The sequence below is a fragment of the Panthera tigris genome, chromosome D3, assembly GCF_018350195.1.
Source record: "Panthera tigris isolate Pti1 chromosome D3, P.tigris_Pti1_mat1.1, whole genome shotgun sequence".
Taxonomy (NCBI): domain Eukaryota; kingdom Metazoa; phylum Chordata; class Mammalia; order Carnivora; family Felidae; genus Panthera; species Panthera tigris.
The window spans coordinates 9,954,349-9,970,296 of NC_056671.1; the positions used below are offsets into that span (position 1 = coordinate 9,954,349).

At 43.4% G+C, this 15,948-nt stretch overlaps 1 protein-coding gene across 1 annotated transcript; it reads right to left on the reverse strand.

Annotated features, from left to right (window-relative positions):
* Positions 1-484: 484 nt before the first annotated feature.
* On the reverse strand, positions 485-5,436 carry RPL6 (ribosomal protein L6). The gene is made up of 7 exons (XM_007079614.3): positions 5,418-5,436; positions 4,309-4,545; positions 4,115-4,213; positions 2,540-2,683; positions 1,963-2,011; positions 1,152-1,336; positions 485-677 (listed from the first exon to the last, which is right to left on the reverse strand). The coding sequence occupies exons 2-7, from the start codon at positions 4,543-4,545 to the stop codon at positions 525-527; spliced, it is 867 nt and encodes a 288-aa protein (XP_007079676.2). The 5' UTR covers positions 5,418-5,436; the 3' UTR covers positions 485-524.
* Positions 5,437-15,948: the final 10,512 nt, after the last annotated feature.

The following is a 15,948-nucleotide window of genomic DNA, read 5'->3' on the forward strand; positions in this document are numbered from 1 at the left end:
TTGTCATCTGTGTAATAGTAGGTACAGCATAAGGGATTTTTGGTTAAAAAAAAAAAAAAAAAAAAAAAAAGATGGTAAATAATTATACTCATTTGCTACGTTGCTATGTATGCTTTTAAAAAACCAGATATACAAGATTGCAATGATTATGGGGGAGAAATGGGTATTACCCATTCAAAGGAAGGAAAGTTTGTGGCCTGAAGAGCTATTTTTTGTCCACATAGCCCAGTACTGACCTGCTCGGTAATGATTGGGGAAATGTCGCTATTCTCTACTGGTGGGTGCTGGGTGGCAAGCCAGACGGTGAAGAAGGCAAGAACGCTGATCCAAACCGATGACACAGTGGAGCTTCCACTGCAGCTGGTGCCAGCCTCCCGACCCCGACTGCTCTTAGCAGAGGCCAAGATGCCACAAGCACGCAGAGTCAAACCACACCTCTGGGCAGAGAAAGATTAAAAACAAAAAAGAAAAAAAAGGCACAAGAGAGATGGATCTGTTATTTAATTAGGTTCTTTGTAAGAAATTTAGAACACCAATTTGTGAGGGTAAACTCCATTTGTGAGAGCAAACACAGAGCGGAGGTAGCCCTGAAGCTGAGGAACGGCTTTGATTTTTGGCAGAATTTGCGAGTCCACAGCTTTCTGATCAACCTTGCGCTGCTCTGTAATCTCATATTTCTAGGGGGAAGGGAGGGAAAAAAAAGAAGAAAATCATTTAGAAGCAGGGCACAAGTACCACACTCCAGTCCTCTCAGGAATCCTATCTCACAAATACCCAATCCCAGGGATATTTAGAATGGAATTTTAATAATCCTTTCCTTGGAGGGCTGTGAAATACAACCTGTTTCGAGTATAACAGAAATAGTAGCTCTTTTCCTTTTGTCTTTTTTAAGACATCAAGGATAAACGAGGCTGAACTCCCATTAGAACAGTAGCAGTGAATTCAGAGCTCCACGAAAACTCTCAAAAAGATTCTGAGATGAGCTCTCAACTGCCATTAAAAATTACTGAATGCAGCAGCATCTGGAACACTATCATTCCCCAGATATTTCTCATGATTTACGACTTTTCTTCATCGATTCGTAACTATATTTTCACTCCCACCCAGAGGAGCCGGAGCTATCAAAAACGAAGACAGAAAAAGCAGCTTACCTCTTTCTCCGTGTCGAAGATCTCACCTTCCTGGTGTCTGGGCTTACGCAGCTTCTTCTTCTTGAAGTAAGCATCAGTGAGGTGTTTGGGGATTTTCACATTGCTGATATCAATTTTGGTGGAGGTGGCAATGACAAATTTCTGGTGTGTTCTACGCAGAGGAACTCGATTAAGGGACAGAGGTCCTGAGGGGGGAAAAAAGCAACACGCTGAGGCAAAGAAAAAGCAAAGACTTAGGAGACAGCAGTCACTCAAACACACTGGTCAAAACCACAGGTTCCTGACAAATTTAAACTGAGTGCTGCTTTCCAGAGTGAACAGTTCACTTTTTACCTGTTTAGCAATTCCCTTTGGTTCCAAGTGGAAGACCAATTACAAGTCTGTGAGATCATTCCTTGTGGTTAACAGCCAACCATTCTGCACTTTAGGTGGCAGATACTTGGTGATATGTTGCCACACAGAACGTAAACACTTGCTTCCTCAGAACTCAGGTATACATAGGACAATGAAATAAGACACGGAACCACATAGCACTGAGAATTCCATTTAGGTGGGCACAAAAGTACACTTAAAAATGCCAAGCTTCAGGGCACCTGGATGGCTCAGTTAAGTGTCCAACTCTTGGATTTCAGTTCAGGTCATGACCTCATGGTTCCTGAGACCGAACTCTGGGTCAGGCTCTGCACTCACAGTGTGGAGCCTGCTTGGGGGGTCTCTCCCTGTGCCCCCCCCCTCAAAATAGATAAATAAATAAATGTTAAAAAAAAAAATACCAAGTTTCAGAGAGTATAAAACTCAAGGATTTTCTTACCAGTCACAAGTAGCAAGCCACTGCTCAGTTGCTTCAGGAAAACCACTCTCTGTAAATTAAACAGAAATCTCAGGATTTCTGCAATTACAAATGCACTTCTGAATTAATCAAATCATAGGCTTATAAATTTGGTAAAGGAAATTTCTCAATACGTATCTGCTCAGCAATCTTGGAAGCAACTACACCAAACTACCAACAGGGATGACCCTTGGACATGAGCAATACTTTTGGGTGCTTCTTTTTAATGAACAGCCATTACTTCTAACGCTTACTTAATATCCTTTAACTCACGAGTTCCATCCCTAGAAATCTATACAAGTACTTTCAGATACAGGGACACGGGAATCATCTATAATAAGCCCAACAGCAGGAAATGGTAATAATTTATCATACATTACGGACTAAATATGTCATGCTAGTGACTGGGCTGCTGGTCTTGTTATGGGCTACCCACCCGCCGCGAACTAGTTACTGTAGGCAAATGAAGAATCCCACCTGGAGTGTGACCCATTATAATCGAGCACCTGCGGCTCAGACACCTGAGCTGAAGCTCCACGAGCCGAGGTGTTCTGCTCACCTTGCCTCTGTGGCGCCCAGTGAGGATGATCAAAATGGTCCCAGGAGTGATGCTAGCTCGCAGTTTCCTCACATGCTGACTAAAAGGTTTTTTGCCGTGGCTCAACAGCTTCCGAGGCACATCTTCAGTAGGATAATACCTAGGCTGTAGAGAATCCACAGGTTCATCTTATTTAAACAAGCTCATCAGATTAGTAGAGCTGGTGGTCTCAGTGAAACACTTGCTACACCCTTTTCACCTACTACAAATGCTTTATTTACACTATTACAGTTCGTTTTCACTTGTCCGTAGATACTAAATTTGGCAAAGATCAATGCTGCTTGCTCTTTCCATAGGGTGTAAAACATAGGGTGGAATCCATTTAACAGAGCTGTGTGTTCAGGCAAAGATGAAAACCATCAATCTGGGATTAAACCAAACCTGAGACTTCCATGGCAAGCTATCATACACGGTCCTAGCATTACACACTGTCCTGTGGCAGTGATTCTCAAGCTTTTCTGGGGTCCCTGACCTTAACCTAAACCGTCCTTCTCCAGAAACAACACATCTGATGCACATTTTGGAGGTTACGAAGGAGGCATGGCTTGTTTCTCGATTCCAATTGTGTTCACATCCTCCCCATCAACATGCGTTACTCCCATTTTACCCATAAAGGAAAAAAAAAAAAACAACCACAGTTTACATCAAGAGCACCAGTTCACTTACTGTGAAAACAAGACCCCACACAAAGACTGCTACTAAGGGTGTGACAAGTAACTCACAATAACCTCTTGCTTTTTTTTTTTTAATTTTTTTTTTAACTTTTTTTAAAATTTATTTTTGAGACAGACAGAGAGAGAGAGAGCGAGCATGAACAGGGGAGGGTCATAGGAAGAGGGAGACACAGAATCTGAAACAGGCTCCAGGCTCTGAGCTGTCAGCACAGAGCCCGACGCGGGGCTCGAACTCACGGACCGCGAGATCCTGACCTGAGCCGAAGTCGGCCGCCCAACCGACTGAGCCACCCAGGCGCCCCTAACCTCCTGCTTTTACTTCAAACATTAGTACCTAACAGAAAAACCAGCTCACAAAAAAACTGTGACCAGGAATCAAAGCGCCACTCTCTCTCTGGGGCAGTAATTTCCAACTGTGATGACTGTAATACATCTGGGCATGTTTCCACAATGAAAACTGCAGAGCAAACACTGAGAAAGAGTCGGGTCTTGTGGGTGGTTAAAGAGGAGCCAAGAAACCGTGCTCTGATCCGCAAATGCTCTCTAGGCCTAGCAGCATCCTAGGCTTCGGGCCTCAATTCTCACAACAACCCCGCGAGGCAAACCTTCATGCCCATTTTGCAGGCGAAGAAACCGAAGCACACAAGAGTCAATTAATTAATCAATATCTGCTTAAGTAATATCAGTTATTAATATCTAATTAATATCTACTTAATTGATATCAAACAACCAATGTTTAAGGTCCAAAAGTTTACAAATGTTTGTAAGGCCAGAATCCTCCATTAGTAATTCTCCGGTAGGTAAACACACACACACACACACACAAAAACCCCTCCCACCATTCAAATCTTCCAAATCTTACCATTTTGCGAAGTTTAACCACTCGGGTACCACCATTCTTGTCACCACCAACTGGTTTTGTGACAGTAGCAAGAACCTTCTCCTTCTTTTTCTTTTCAATCTATCAGGACACAAATGCGTCAAAGTCAGAGGCAGACCAACATTCCTCAGGTTAAGAATGGGAAGTGATGCTCAGTGACTCCCCTCATCCCTTACCCTGGATTTAGCTGCTGAATACTTCCTCTTGTACATGGCCTTTCTCGAATACATAGCCGATCGGGAATACCTGCCAATTCCTCTGACTAGGACAGGGTTTCGGCTGCAGTGGGGCTTCCCCTTCTTTGGCGTTTTAGCCTTGTGGTTACCCTTCTTAACCTTGCCACCAGCATCAGCCTTCTTGGCTTCAGGTTTCTTCTCCTTAGCATCCGGCTTCTCAGCTTTTTCGCCCGCCATCTAGCAATACACAGATTAAAAAGAAAGGCATTTCACCAACTACCTTATAACAGAACAGTATCTAAACTGGACACTGATAGGCTTCCGAGGGGAGGAACCCTCACTTTCTCTGTCCAAGTACCTCTAACGTTCTTTCATGCCTCCCCTATAAGATAGGGCTTCCTCCAAAACCACACATCTGCAACAACCGTCATAATGGTTAATTTTTGGGTTGTCTCCCGAATACGCTACAACCTTTTTTTTTTTTTTTAATTTGAAGAAATCTTACATCTGTTTGCTAAATATTTAGTGGTCAAAAGTCCCCATTCCATTATTTCACCATTACTGTTCTGGGAACTAGAAATCTGACAAATAAATCCCCACAGCTATGAAGCAGCGACGCTGGACCCTGAAACCGTTCGCGTCCAGAGCTTTTGCTCTTTTCAGACTACTGTCTCATTCGAGAAATTCGGCTTAGGAGATGAGGACACAGACACATTCAGCGCACACTCAGGCCAGGCTGAAAAGAAGCGCAAAGCAAACAGGCGACTTCCGGGCGCGGACGTGGGAAGAAGGAAAAGCAGCATTTGGCCTCGGCTCCAAATCCCAACGTGGCTCAGACAAACTCAGCGGCGTCTTTTCGAACCCGAACCCGGGATTCCAGAGCGCGCGCTGTCCCCATGCTCCCCGAGGCCCCACTATTCCGCTACGGATCCCCAGAGGGGTCCAGTATCCCCAGCCCAGGAGGGTGGCGAGCAGCCGGAGTTCCGGAGCCTCTACGGCATCCCACCTCAACCTCTTCGTGCCCCTATGCAAACCCAGGCGAGAAAAATGAAGCGTCTGGGAGGCCTCTCAGTTGGCCCCGAGCATGTTCGACCCCTGCAGGTGCCTACTTGATTCCTTCTCGGTTCGGATGGTGAAGGATTAGGGATCCTGGAATCTAGTCTCGCAGAGAAGGCCCGCCATACTTACCTTGCAAGATGGGAAAGAGAACTAAGATCCCGGCTTCCGGTCTATAAGGAATCACGGGAGTTGTTGAGCCTCACTTCCTTCCGGAGCTGGGGCATTATGGGAAGTGTAGTTTCCCCTCCTTTGACAGTGCTACTGTGGAGAGCTAGGTGTCCTTATAACAGGCAAAAAGCAAGGAACGTTTTGAAAATGTTTCATTTTATAGACCAACAAAATTCTCAAAATACTTCTGGAAGCCGACGTTACAACGTTTTATTTTGCTTACTAAGGACATTAGAAAAGACTTCCATTTTCAATATAAGAGAGAGAGAGAGACGAAAGACCAAATCTCCAAGTAAAGTGAAATCTTTCCCATGAAAAGCTAACTGGAAACCTTACACAGACATTTTCTCCGAAGTTGACTTAAAGTCCATATCCCCTAATTAGACTATAGACTATGCTCAATGGTGAGAGTCAGGGAAGCCAGAATTCAAAATGAATAAAATAGCAGTGCCTGGCTGACTAGTCGATGGAGCTTGTGACTCTTGATCTCGGGGTGGTGAGTACCAGTCCCACCCTGAATATAGAGATTACTTAAAAATAAAATCTTAAAAGGGGCGCCTCGGTGGCTCAGTCAGTTAAGCCTCCCAGGACGGCTCAGGTCATGATCTCGCGGTTTGCAGGCTCGATCTCTCGCGGTTTGCCCCACATCTGGCTCTCTGCTGTCACCACAGAGCCCGCTTCAGATCCTTGGTCCCCCTCTCCGTACTCCTCCCCTGCTTGCGCGGTCTCTCTCTCAAATATAAATAAACATTTAAAAATGGTAATAAAACCCCTAAAAAAAACTTAAAAAATAAGATGAATAAAATATATTCCTGCTCTCAAAGAACGCTCATTCAAAGGAATAACAAGTAGAAAAAATAAATAATTATAAGCTATTTCTTCCTGGAGGTTTAAGAAGGTTCTGCAAAAAGTTGGGTCTTGTGTTGGATTTGGCAGAATAAATACAAATTTAGCAGATCAAAGTGGTAATTGGAAGAATAAATGCAAGAGGTACAGAGGCATATAAGAACATAGTTGTTCATCCCTTCCACAAAAATTTCTGGCTACTTTGCACTTCATTTCTTTTCTTTTTGAAGTTTTATTTTACTTTATTTCATTTATTAAAGTGTAGTTGACACATAATGTTACATTAGTTTCAGGTTTCTTCATTTCTAAAATGAGGGTAACAATATTACCAGCCTCACAGGGGTGTTGGGAAGATTAAATAAATTTCTATACACAAAATCACTAAGAACAGTATTTGATGCATGATAAGTGCTAGATAAATGTTAGTTCTTGTTGCCATCACCCCCCATCACCTCCACTGTACGCACCACTGTCATTATCATCATCATCAACATAGTTGTTAATGAGATCCTACTATGTGCCAAGTATTCTGCTAAAGATTATGCACCAGGGATAATAAAAGCAATATTGTGGGGGTACCTGGGTGGCTCAGTCGGTTAAACGACTGATTTCAGCTCAGGTCACGATCTCATGGCTCGTGAGTTCAAGCCCCAAGTCACACTCTGTGCTGACAGCTCAGAGCTTGGAGCCAGCTTCAGATTCTATGTCTCCCTCTCTCTCTCCCCTCTCCTGCTCGTATTCTGTCCGTCTGTCTCTCTTTCTCAAATAAACATTAAAAAAACAAAACAAAACTGGACATGACTCATCCCCTAAGGTGGGTTCAGTTCCCCACTCCCCCTTAAAAAAAAAAAGAACAATACAATATTTTGTACTACATGGTTAGAGCTGCGTTATGTGCCTTGCTTTATTTCATGTAATCCTCTCAACAACTTACGAAGGATACTCTTATGAGGCATCTGGGGCTCAAAGAGGTTAAGTAAGTTGTTCATAACATGGATCTGATTTCAGAAATTGCGCTTTTAACCATCCTCTGTAAAGATTAAAGAGATAACTAATGAAGGTGAATAAGAGAGTTCTTTGCTCATATTAGAATTAAGGATAAGAATACTCAGTACATTGGCAAAATAAAATATTGTATCTTATAATTTTTTACTGTATCAAAGCCCTTAAGGCAACATGTACATTTTCGTGACACCTTTTGGCTTGAATTTTTCCAGTTCTCTTTCATTTGTTTGTTACTGGTGGCTAGAGCTTTTCACCCTGATTTTCTTTGAATTAAAAAAAAAAATTCTTTTAACGTTTCTTTATTTTTGACCGAGAGAGCATGAGAACAACAGAGAGAGAGAGAGAGGGAGACACAAAACTTGAAGCAAGCTCCAGGCCCTGAGCTGTCAGCCCAGAGCTGGACGCAGGGCTCAAACTCACAAACCGCGAGACCGTGACCTGAGCTGAAGTCCGACGCTGAACCACCCAGGCCCCCTGTCACTTTGGTTTTCTTCAGATCCAAATCACCTGCTTTGTGGCTGTGTCCTTGGGAATCATGTAGTTTTTTCTCATTCTGATTGACTGAAGATACAAGTATGGTAATCACATGTCTCTGAAGGCCTCAGAGATTTCAGTGGAAACTTTCAGACTACAGTGAATGCAGGTTGGCTATGCTTGCTGAAACATGTGATTCTAAACGTGTCTGCCTTCTGCACAAATTAAGGATTAGTGTGATCCTAATAGGCTGTGTTTTATGCCAGTTTAGGATTATTCACTGTCCAGGCCTGTAATATTCTCAAGGAAATCTTGGGCACTGCTCTTTTTTTGAAATGGAAACGTCAGCAGTTCTATTTGTTTAGTTTCCTGAGCAAAACACCTCCCAGAAACACCTACTTCAGAAAATGTATCAGAATGAATGAGTGCAGAGGTGCTCACCGGAGTTCCTTGGAAATTGGCAATCTCCGGGGCGCCTGGGTGGCTCAGGCGGTTAAGTGTCTGACTTCAGCTCAGGCTGTGATTTTGTGTTTGTGAGTTCAAGCCCTGCATTGGGCTCTGTGCTGACAGCTTGGAGCCTGCTTCGGATTCTGTGTGTGTCTCTCTCTCTCTCTGCCCCTCCCCGGCTTGTACTCTCTCTCAAAAAATAAACGTTAAAAAAACGTTTGTTTAATTGACCATCTCAGAAACTTTTACCTAGTAAATGTACCAAAGTATTTGTTAAGTTGCCTGCCGTTGAAATAAAAACATAAACGAACCCCCTCTTGTGTTTCATTATGGTACTGCAAAATCTATTGTTCATTACTTGGGCAAAATTTTTATCAAAGGAGACATTTTTGCAGACACTAAACCATTTTAAGCCTCAGGGCAACCTCCCTGGGAAGTAGGAATTTAAGATGAAACAGGGGCGCCTGGCTGGCTCATTCGGTGGAGCTTGTGACTCTCGATCTCAGGATCCTCAGTTCCAGTCCCACGTTGGGTGTAGAGATTATTTAAAAAAGAAAATCTTAAAAAAAAAAAAAAAAAGATAAAAGAACTGAAGCTCATTTACAATAAATGATTTATCGGGGGCGCCTGGGTGGCTCAGTCGGTTAAGCTTCTGACTTCAGCTCAGGTCATGAACTCACGGTTGGGGAGTCCAAGCCTTGAGTAGCTCCTTCGGGCTGACAGTGCAGAACCTGCTTGGGATTCCCAATCTCTGTCTTTCCCTTCCTCTCTCCCTGCCCCTCCTCCTCTGTCCGCCCCTCCTGCACACATGTGCTTGCTCTCCCTCTCAAAATAAATAAACTTGAAACAAATAAATAAAATAAATGATTTATCCAACGTCACGCCCTGACATTGAACCCTACTTCTTTGTGTCACGGAAAGACAAAAAAGCAGCAGGCAGTTATGCTGCGGAGAAGGTGCTGACCTTGAAACCTGGAGCTCACTTGCTATGTGATCTTATGATAGGCTTCCTCGCATGAGTTTTCTTATTTATAAAATGGAAATGATATTGACAACATTGATAATACCTCCCTAGTAAGTGTTAATGTTGAGGTCAACATAGTGATTCACTCATTCACTCAATAGTTTTCTCATAAGAAAGTTCACGGAGGGGCCCCCGGCTGGCTCAGTCAGCGGACCATGCCACCCTTGATCTCAGGGTTGTAAGTTTGAGCCCCACACAGGGTGTAGAAATTACTTAAAAATAAAACCTTTAAAAAAAAAAAAAAAGATGGGAATGGGAGCCTGGGTGGCTCAGTCGGTTGAGCGTCCAACTTCAGCTCAGGTCATGATCTCTCAGTTTGGGGATTTGAGCCCCGCGTGGGGTTCTGTGCTGACAGCTCAGAGCCTGGAGCCTGCTTCAAAAACAAACATTAAAAAATTAAAAAACAAAACAAAACAAAACAAAACACACGGGGCACCTGGGTAGCTCAGTCGGTTAACCCCCTGACTCTTGGTTTCAGCTCAGTTCGTCTTGTGGTTCGTGAGTTCAGGTGGGGCTCTGCACTGCGGACAGGGATTCTCTCTCTCTGCCCCACCCCCTCCCTCTCTCTCAAAATAAATAAATAAGCTTTAATTTTTTTTTAAGTTTAGTTTTTTGAGAGAGACAGAGAGCGAGTGGGGGAGGGGCAAAGGGAGTGAAGGAGACAGAGAATCCCAAGCAGGTTCCACACTATCAGCGCAGAGCCCAATGTGGGGCTCGAACCCACAGACTGTGAGATCATGATCTAAGCTGAAACCAAGAGTTGGACGCTTAACCGACAGAGCCACCCAAGTGCCCCTAAATTTTTTTTCATGTTTATTTATTTTTGTGAGAGAGAGAGAGACAGAGCGCGAGTGGGGGAGGGGCAGAGAGAGAGGGAGACGCAGAATCCAAAGCAGGCTCCAAGCTCTGAGCTGTCAGCTCACAGCCCGATGTGGGGCTTGAACCCACGGACCACAAGATCATGACCAGAGCCAAAGTCTGATGCTCAACTGACTGAGCCACCCAGGTGCCCCTCTTTTTAAAAGCATTTTTATTATTTTTTTTTAAGTTAAAAATTTTTAAATCAAAATGAATAAATAAACTTAAAAAAATAAGCAAGTTCATGGAACACTACTTTCAGTGCGACTCCCCACCCCTGAAACCTTAGAAATAATTTGCATGCCCATTAACACAGAAATTGACTGTAAATGTATATCCATTCCACAGAATATTATGCAGCTATGAGAAAGCATGACTTACATCTAAATGTGCTGTCCAATATAGTACCATTAGCCAAATGTGGTTATGGAGCATTGGAGATGTAGCCAGTTCAGATTGAGATGTGCTATAAGGGTAAAATACTGGACTTTGAAGGCTTAACAAGAAAAAAAGAATGTAAGCTAACTCATTAATGTTTTCTATTTATTGATTATATGTTGAATGATAATATCGTGAGACATTGAGTTAAACATTTGCATGGATTTCATCTGTTTTTACTTTTTTTTTTTAACTTTTTTTATTTATTTTTGAGACAGAGAGAGACAGCATGAACGGGGGAGAGGCAGAGAGAGAGCGAGACACAGAATCGGAAGCAGGCTCCAGGCTCTGAGCCATCAGCCCAGAGCCCGACGCGGGGCTGGAACTCACGGACCGCGAGATCGTGACCTGAGCTGAAGTCGGACGCTTAACCGACTGAGCCACCCAGGCGCCCCTGTTTTTACTTTTTAAAAATTTTTTATTTATTTACTTATATATTTTTAGGTAGGCTCAACACCCAAGGTGGTGCCTGAACTCATGACCCTGCGATCAAGAATCACATGCTCTACCAACTGAGCCAGTCAGGCACCCCTCCTTTTCCTTTTTTAAATGTGAATACTATAGTCTTTAATATTACATATATGGCTCAGATTATATTGTATTGAATACTATGCTGGTCTAGGGATATTCATGATATATTAAGAGAAAAAGTTATGATATGTCTTTGTGATTATATATGCATATATATTCACATACTTAATACGATATACATATTATGAATCCATGAACACAGACACATATTATGAACTCATTTAAAAAATTGGTGGCTCAGTTGGTTAAGCATCCGACTTTGGCTCATATCATGATCTCATGCTCATATCATGATCTCATGGTTTGTGAGTTCGAGTCCCGTGTCGGGCTCTGTGCTGACAGCTCAAAGCCTGGAGCCTGCTTCAGATTCTGTGTCTCCCTCTCTCTCTGCTCCTTCTCTGCTCTCACTCTGTCTGTCTTTCTATCTCTCAAAAATAAACATTAAAAGACATTTTTAAAAAATAGGGGCACCTGGGTGACTCAGTCAGTTAAGCATCTGACTTTGGCTCAGTTCATGAGCTCGAGGCTCGTGAGTTCAAGCCCTGCACCAGTTTCCAAGCTGACGGTACAGAGCCTGCTTGGAATTCTCTCTCCCTCTCTCTCTCTCTCTGCCCCTCCCCTGCTTTCATGCTCTCTCTCTCAAAATGAGTAAAACTTAAAAAAAAATAAATAAAATAGAAAAAAATCCCTATATGTTATGTATGTGAGTGTAGGTGTGGGATGTATGTGTGTGTGTTTGTATAGGGATAGAGAAAAGTGGAAGTGTAATACCAAATTATTAACACTGGTGGGGGTGGAGTAGGGAATATATATACATTGAGGAGCAGGGAAAACTATTTTTATTTGGCTTGTTGTAAGGAATTTGTATTGCTTTTGTAGTTGAGAAAGAAATAGGGGCGCCTGGGTGGCTCAGTCGGTTGGTCGTCCGACTTCGGCTCAGGTCATGATCTTGCAGTCTGTGAGTTTGAGCCCTGCGTTGGGCTCTGTGCTGACAGCTCGGAGCCTGGAGCCTGCTTCGGATTCTGTGTCTCCCTCTCGCTCTGCCCCTCCCCTGCTCATGCTCGGTCTCTCTCTGTCTCAAAAATAAATAAAAACATTAAAAAATATATTTTTTTTTACAAAAAGAGAAAGAAATAAAAATAAAGTATCTCTAAATGAGTACTTTTCTTTTTTTAAAGTTTATTTATTTGTTTTTGAGAGTTAAAGCACGAGGGGGTGAGGGGCAGAAAGAGAGGGAGAGATGGAGAGAGAGAGTATACCAAGCAGGCTCCACACTGTCAGGGTTGACCCGGGGCTCAAACTCACAAACCATGAGCAAAAGTCAGACACTTAACCGACTGAACCAGCCAGGTGCCCCAGATATTTCTTTTTAATTTTTCCTAAGTGAATATTTCTTTTCTATTTAAATTTTTAGTTTAAAATTTATTTTTTTATTTTGAGAGAGACAGAGCACAAGTAGGGGAGGGGCAGAGGGAGGGAGAGAGAGAATCCCAAAGCGGGCCCGAACCCGGGAAACCATGAGATCATTACCTGAGCCGAAACCAAGAGTCGGATGCTCAACTGACCGAGCCACCCAGGCACCCCTAAATGAACATTTCTTAAGCCTGTTCTAAGCCAGGCACTGTAATAGGCTCTGGGCATATCAAAAGGAAGAAGGGGACTCCTGGCTCACTCAGTTTTTGTGAAACATGCAACTCTTGATCTCAGGGTTAGGAGTTCAAGCCCCGTATTGGGCATGGAGCCTACTTAAAAAAATAAAATAAAATAAAGATGAAGAAGACAAAGACTTTGTTCTAAAAGGAACTCATAGTCCAGGGGAAGAGACAGAAGAATCAACCAACAATGATGTTAAACTGTGTTAAGGGCCTATAGAGGGATGAATAGGCAGCCCCCATAGGGGAGGGGGGGGGTCTCTATTTTATACTCAGGAAGTGGTTTTGGGGGGTGTGCAAAGAATGTTTCTTGGAGAAGCTGATTGAATGAGAGTTGAATTTTGTCTGATGCTTAGTTTTCCGGATGGAGATGGGTTTAAAGGGTGTTCCAGACAGAAGGAACTAAATTTAGGAAGACAGGATGCAAGAAACAGCAAGAGGCCTTTGGAAACTGCCAGATTATGTGAGGGAGTGGGAGTAAATGGAGCTGAACAGGTGGGCATGGTTCATATTTAGAAGGGCCTGATGTGCTAATGGAAGGTTTTCATTCCTAGTGCTAAAGTCTTCGAACTCCCTCATAGCACAGAATGACATGATTAGGTTTGTATTCCTGAAAGATCATTCCAGCTGCAGAGTGTCCAGAATATAGGGAAGACTGGGGAAGCAATGGTTTCTGCATTCCAAGAGCTTACAGTTTACTTTGGAAAAGAGACAAATGATAACCAGCATTTGTCAAGTACTTATGTGACTGGCACTAAGCACTTTATAAAAAACAAATCTTTAATGCTTCACCACCTACCTATGTTGTTCCCTCCATTTTACAAGAGAAGGAAACGGAGATACGGAGAAGTCAAATGACTTACTTATGGACACCCAGGCAGGAAGGTTGAGCTTTGGAATCAAGAATTTAACCCCCATATGACACTGTATCTTAGCTTTATAGTGGACTGTGTTCAGTTCTAAGCTAGGATAGGTGTCTTGGGGACCATCTGACCTGGACTGGGAGAATCAGGTAAGTCTTCCCAACCCAGAGGAGATGACTTCTAGTCTGAGATCTGAGGAGTAGACTAGAGTTAATGAGGAATGAGGCCAGAAAGAACCCTCTAGGAAGAGAGAGCAGATTGTTTAAAGGCCCCGTGAGCTGGGAAAGAACATGGTATATTGAGGAGAGCCAAAAGTCACTCAGCAAGCCTGGGTCATAGAGGGGTGGGAAGAAGGGTTGGTAAAAAAAGCAGGGACCAGACTAGGTAGGTTAAAAATTTTTGTGACTTCATCCTAGAAACAGTGAATAGCCATTGAGGTACTCAATGTAGGGAGTGACTAGTTTTGCATTTTAGATTACTCTGGCTATTATCCAAAGGATGGGCTGGAAAGAGCAAATCTGCAGGCCTAAGATCAGCTAGAGTGTTGTTTGAGTCATCTAGGAGGCCAGGACTTAGGGGGTCTGGAAAGAAACAGGTTGGACAACTGCTTGTTGAAGGCCTATGACCTAAATTAAACTGACGTATATTAAAGACAAATTTTATAAGGATTTTTTTTTCCATATCACCAAGGCTGAAACAGAACACTATAAAAGAGTTCTCTGTATAGAAATGGGGAGGGGAACATTGGGAGGAAATAAGAAGATTTTGAAGCTACGTAGATGTGGGTTTGAATTCTGACTCTGCCACTTACTACATCTGTGACCTTTTATGAGTCAGAAGGGCCATCATCAGGGAAAAGCTCTACCCTCTCATTCTGGTCTGAGCCACCATCATCTCTAGCCTGGAATATTACAGTATGTTAGTATTCTGAACTAGTCTGCTTCCAGACTTGCCCTCTTGATCTGATTCTAATAGAGTACCCTTACTTTATTACTTTTACTTTTTTTTTTTTTAAGTTTATTCATTTTTGAGAGACAGATAGAGACAGAGCATGAATGGGGGAGCGGCAAAGAGAGAGGGAGACACAGAATCTGAAGCAGGCTCCAGGCTCGGAGCTGTCAGCACAGAGCCCGCCATGGGGCTTAAACCCACAAACCACGAGATCATGACCTGAGCCAAAGTCAGACGCTTAACCAGCTGAGCCACCCAGGCACCCCTATTACTTTCATTTTTAAAACAGGGATTATAGTCCTTCTCTATTGAAAAATCTTTCAACGACTCTCCATTTTACTGTTCATTTAATAGCCTGTAGGACCCGAGATCATTTCTATCTTGTTCTCACCTTATCTCCTACTGCTCCCTCTTCACCCCTCGCACCTCCTTCTGTGCCCCAGCCAGAGACCTCTTCATAGTTTTTGGAATATAGGAGGCAGCCTGTTGCCTCAGGGATTTTGCACTTGCCTCTCCCTGTGCTTGAAATGCTATTCGCCTGAATTATTCCCGCTGACTGCTCCAGGATCAGATCTTTGCTCAAGTTGTCATCCTCAGTGAAGACTTACCTAACTATCCTATTTAAAATGATAATATAAAGGGGTATGGAGAAAAGACAGGAAAGGAAGATGGAAGTACAGTATTGTCTTGAGTATTTTAGCAGAGATTGTCTTTCCAGTTCACCACTGTATCCCCATAGTTTAAAACTATGGACACCCAGACAGAAAATATTCAACAAATGTTTAACTATAATGATAATCCAGCTAACAATTACAAAGCACTTATTAAATAGGCCAGGGTTAGTCCTAAGCATTTTGTGTATTTAATCTTCACGATAATCCTACGAAGAGAATACAATTATAGTACTACCTTCATTTTACAGAAATGAAGAAATGGAGAAAAGTGAAGCTCAGAGACTCAACAACTGAGGCTCAGCAACTTTCCTAAGGTTACACAGCTAAAAAGTGGAGCGGCGATTTGTGGAACGAAATGAATGAAACTCGGTTTGGCAGTCAGTGCAGGGAAGTGACACGGTGGGAGCGGATGCAACCGGTTCGTGGGAGTGAGCCCCGCAGTGAGGACGCCACGCGCACCTTGCAGCCCAGGTCCAAAGGAGGGTGAAGGGGCTTCGGGAAATGAGTCGCGGCGGCTCCATCGAGCCTACGAACCGCTATTACCAGCCGCTGCTCAGTCCCGGGCGCCCTGGGAGCAGGAAGTGGCGGCGGGCGTCGCGCGGGGTGACGTCACGGCGGCGCCGGCGGCGATAGGCGGGGGAGGAGGAGGA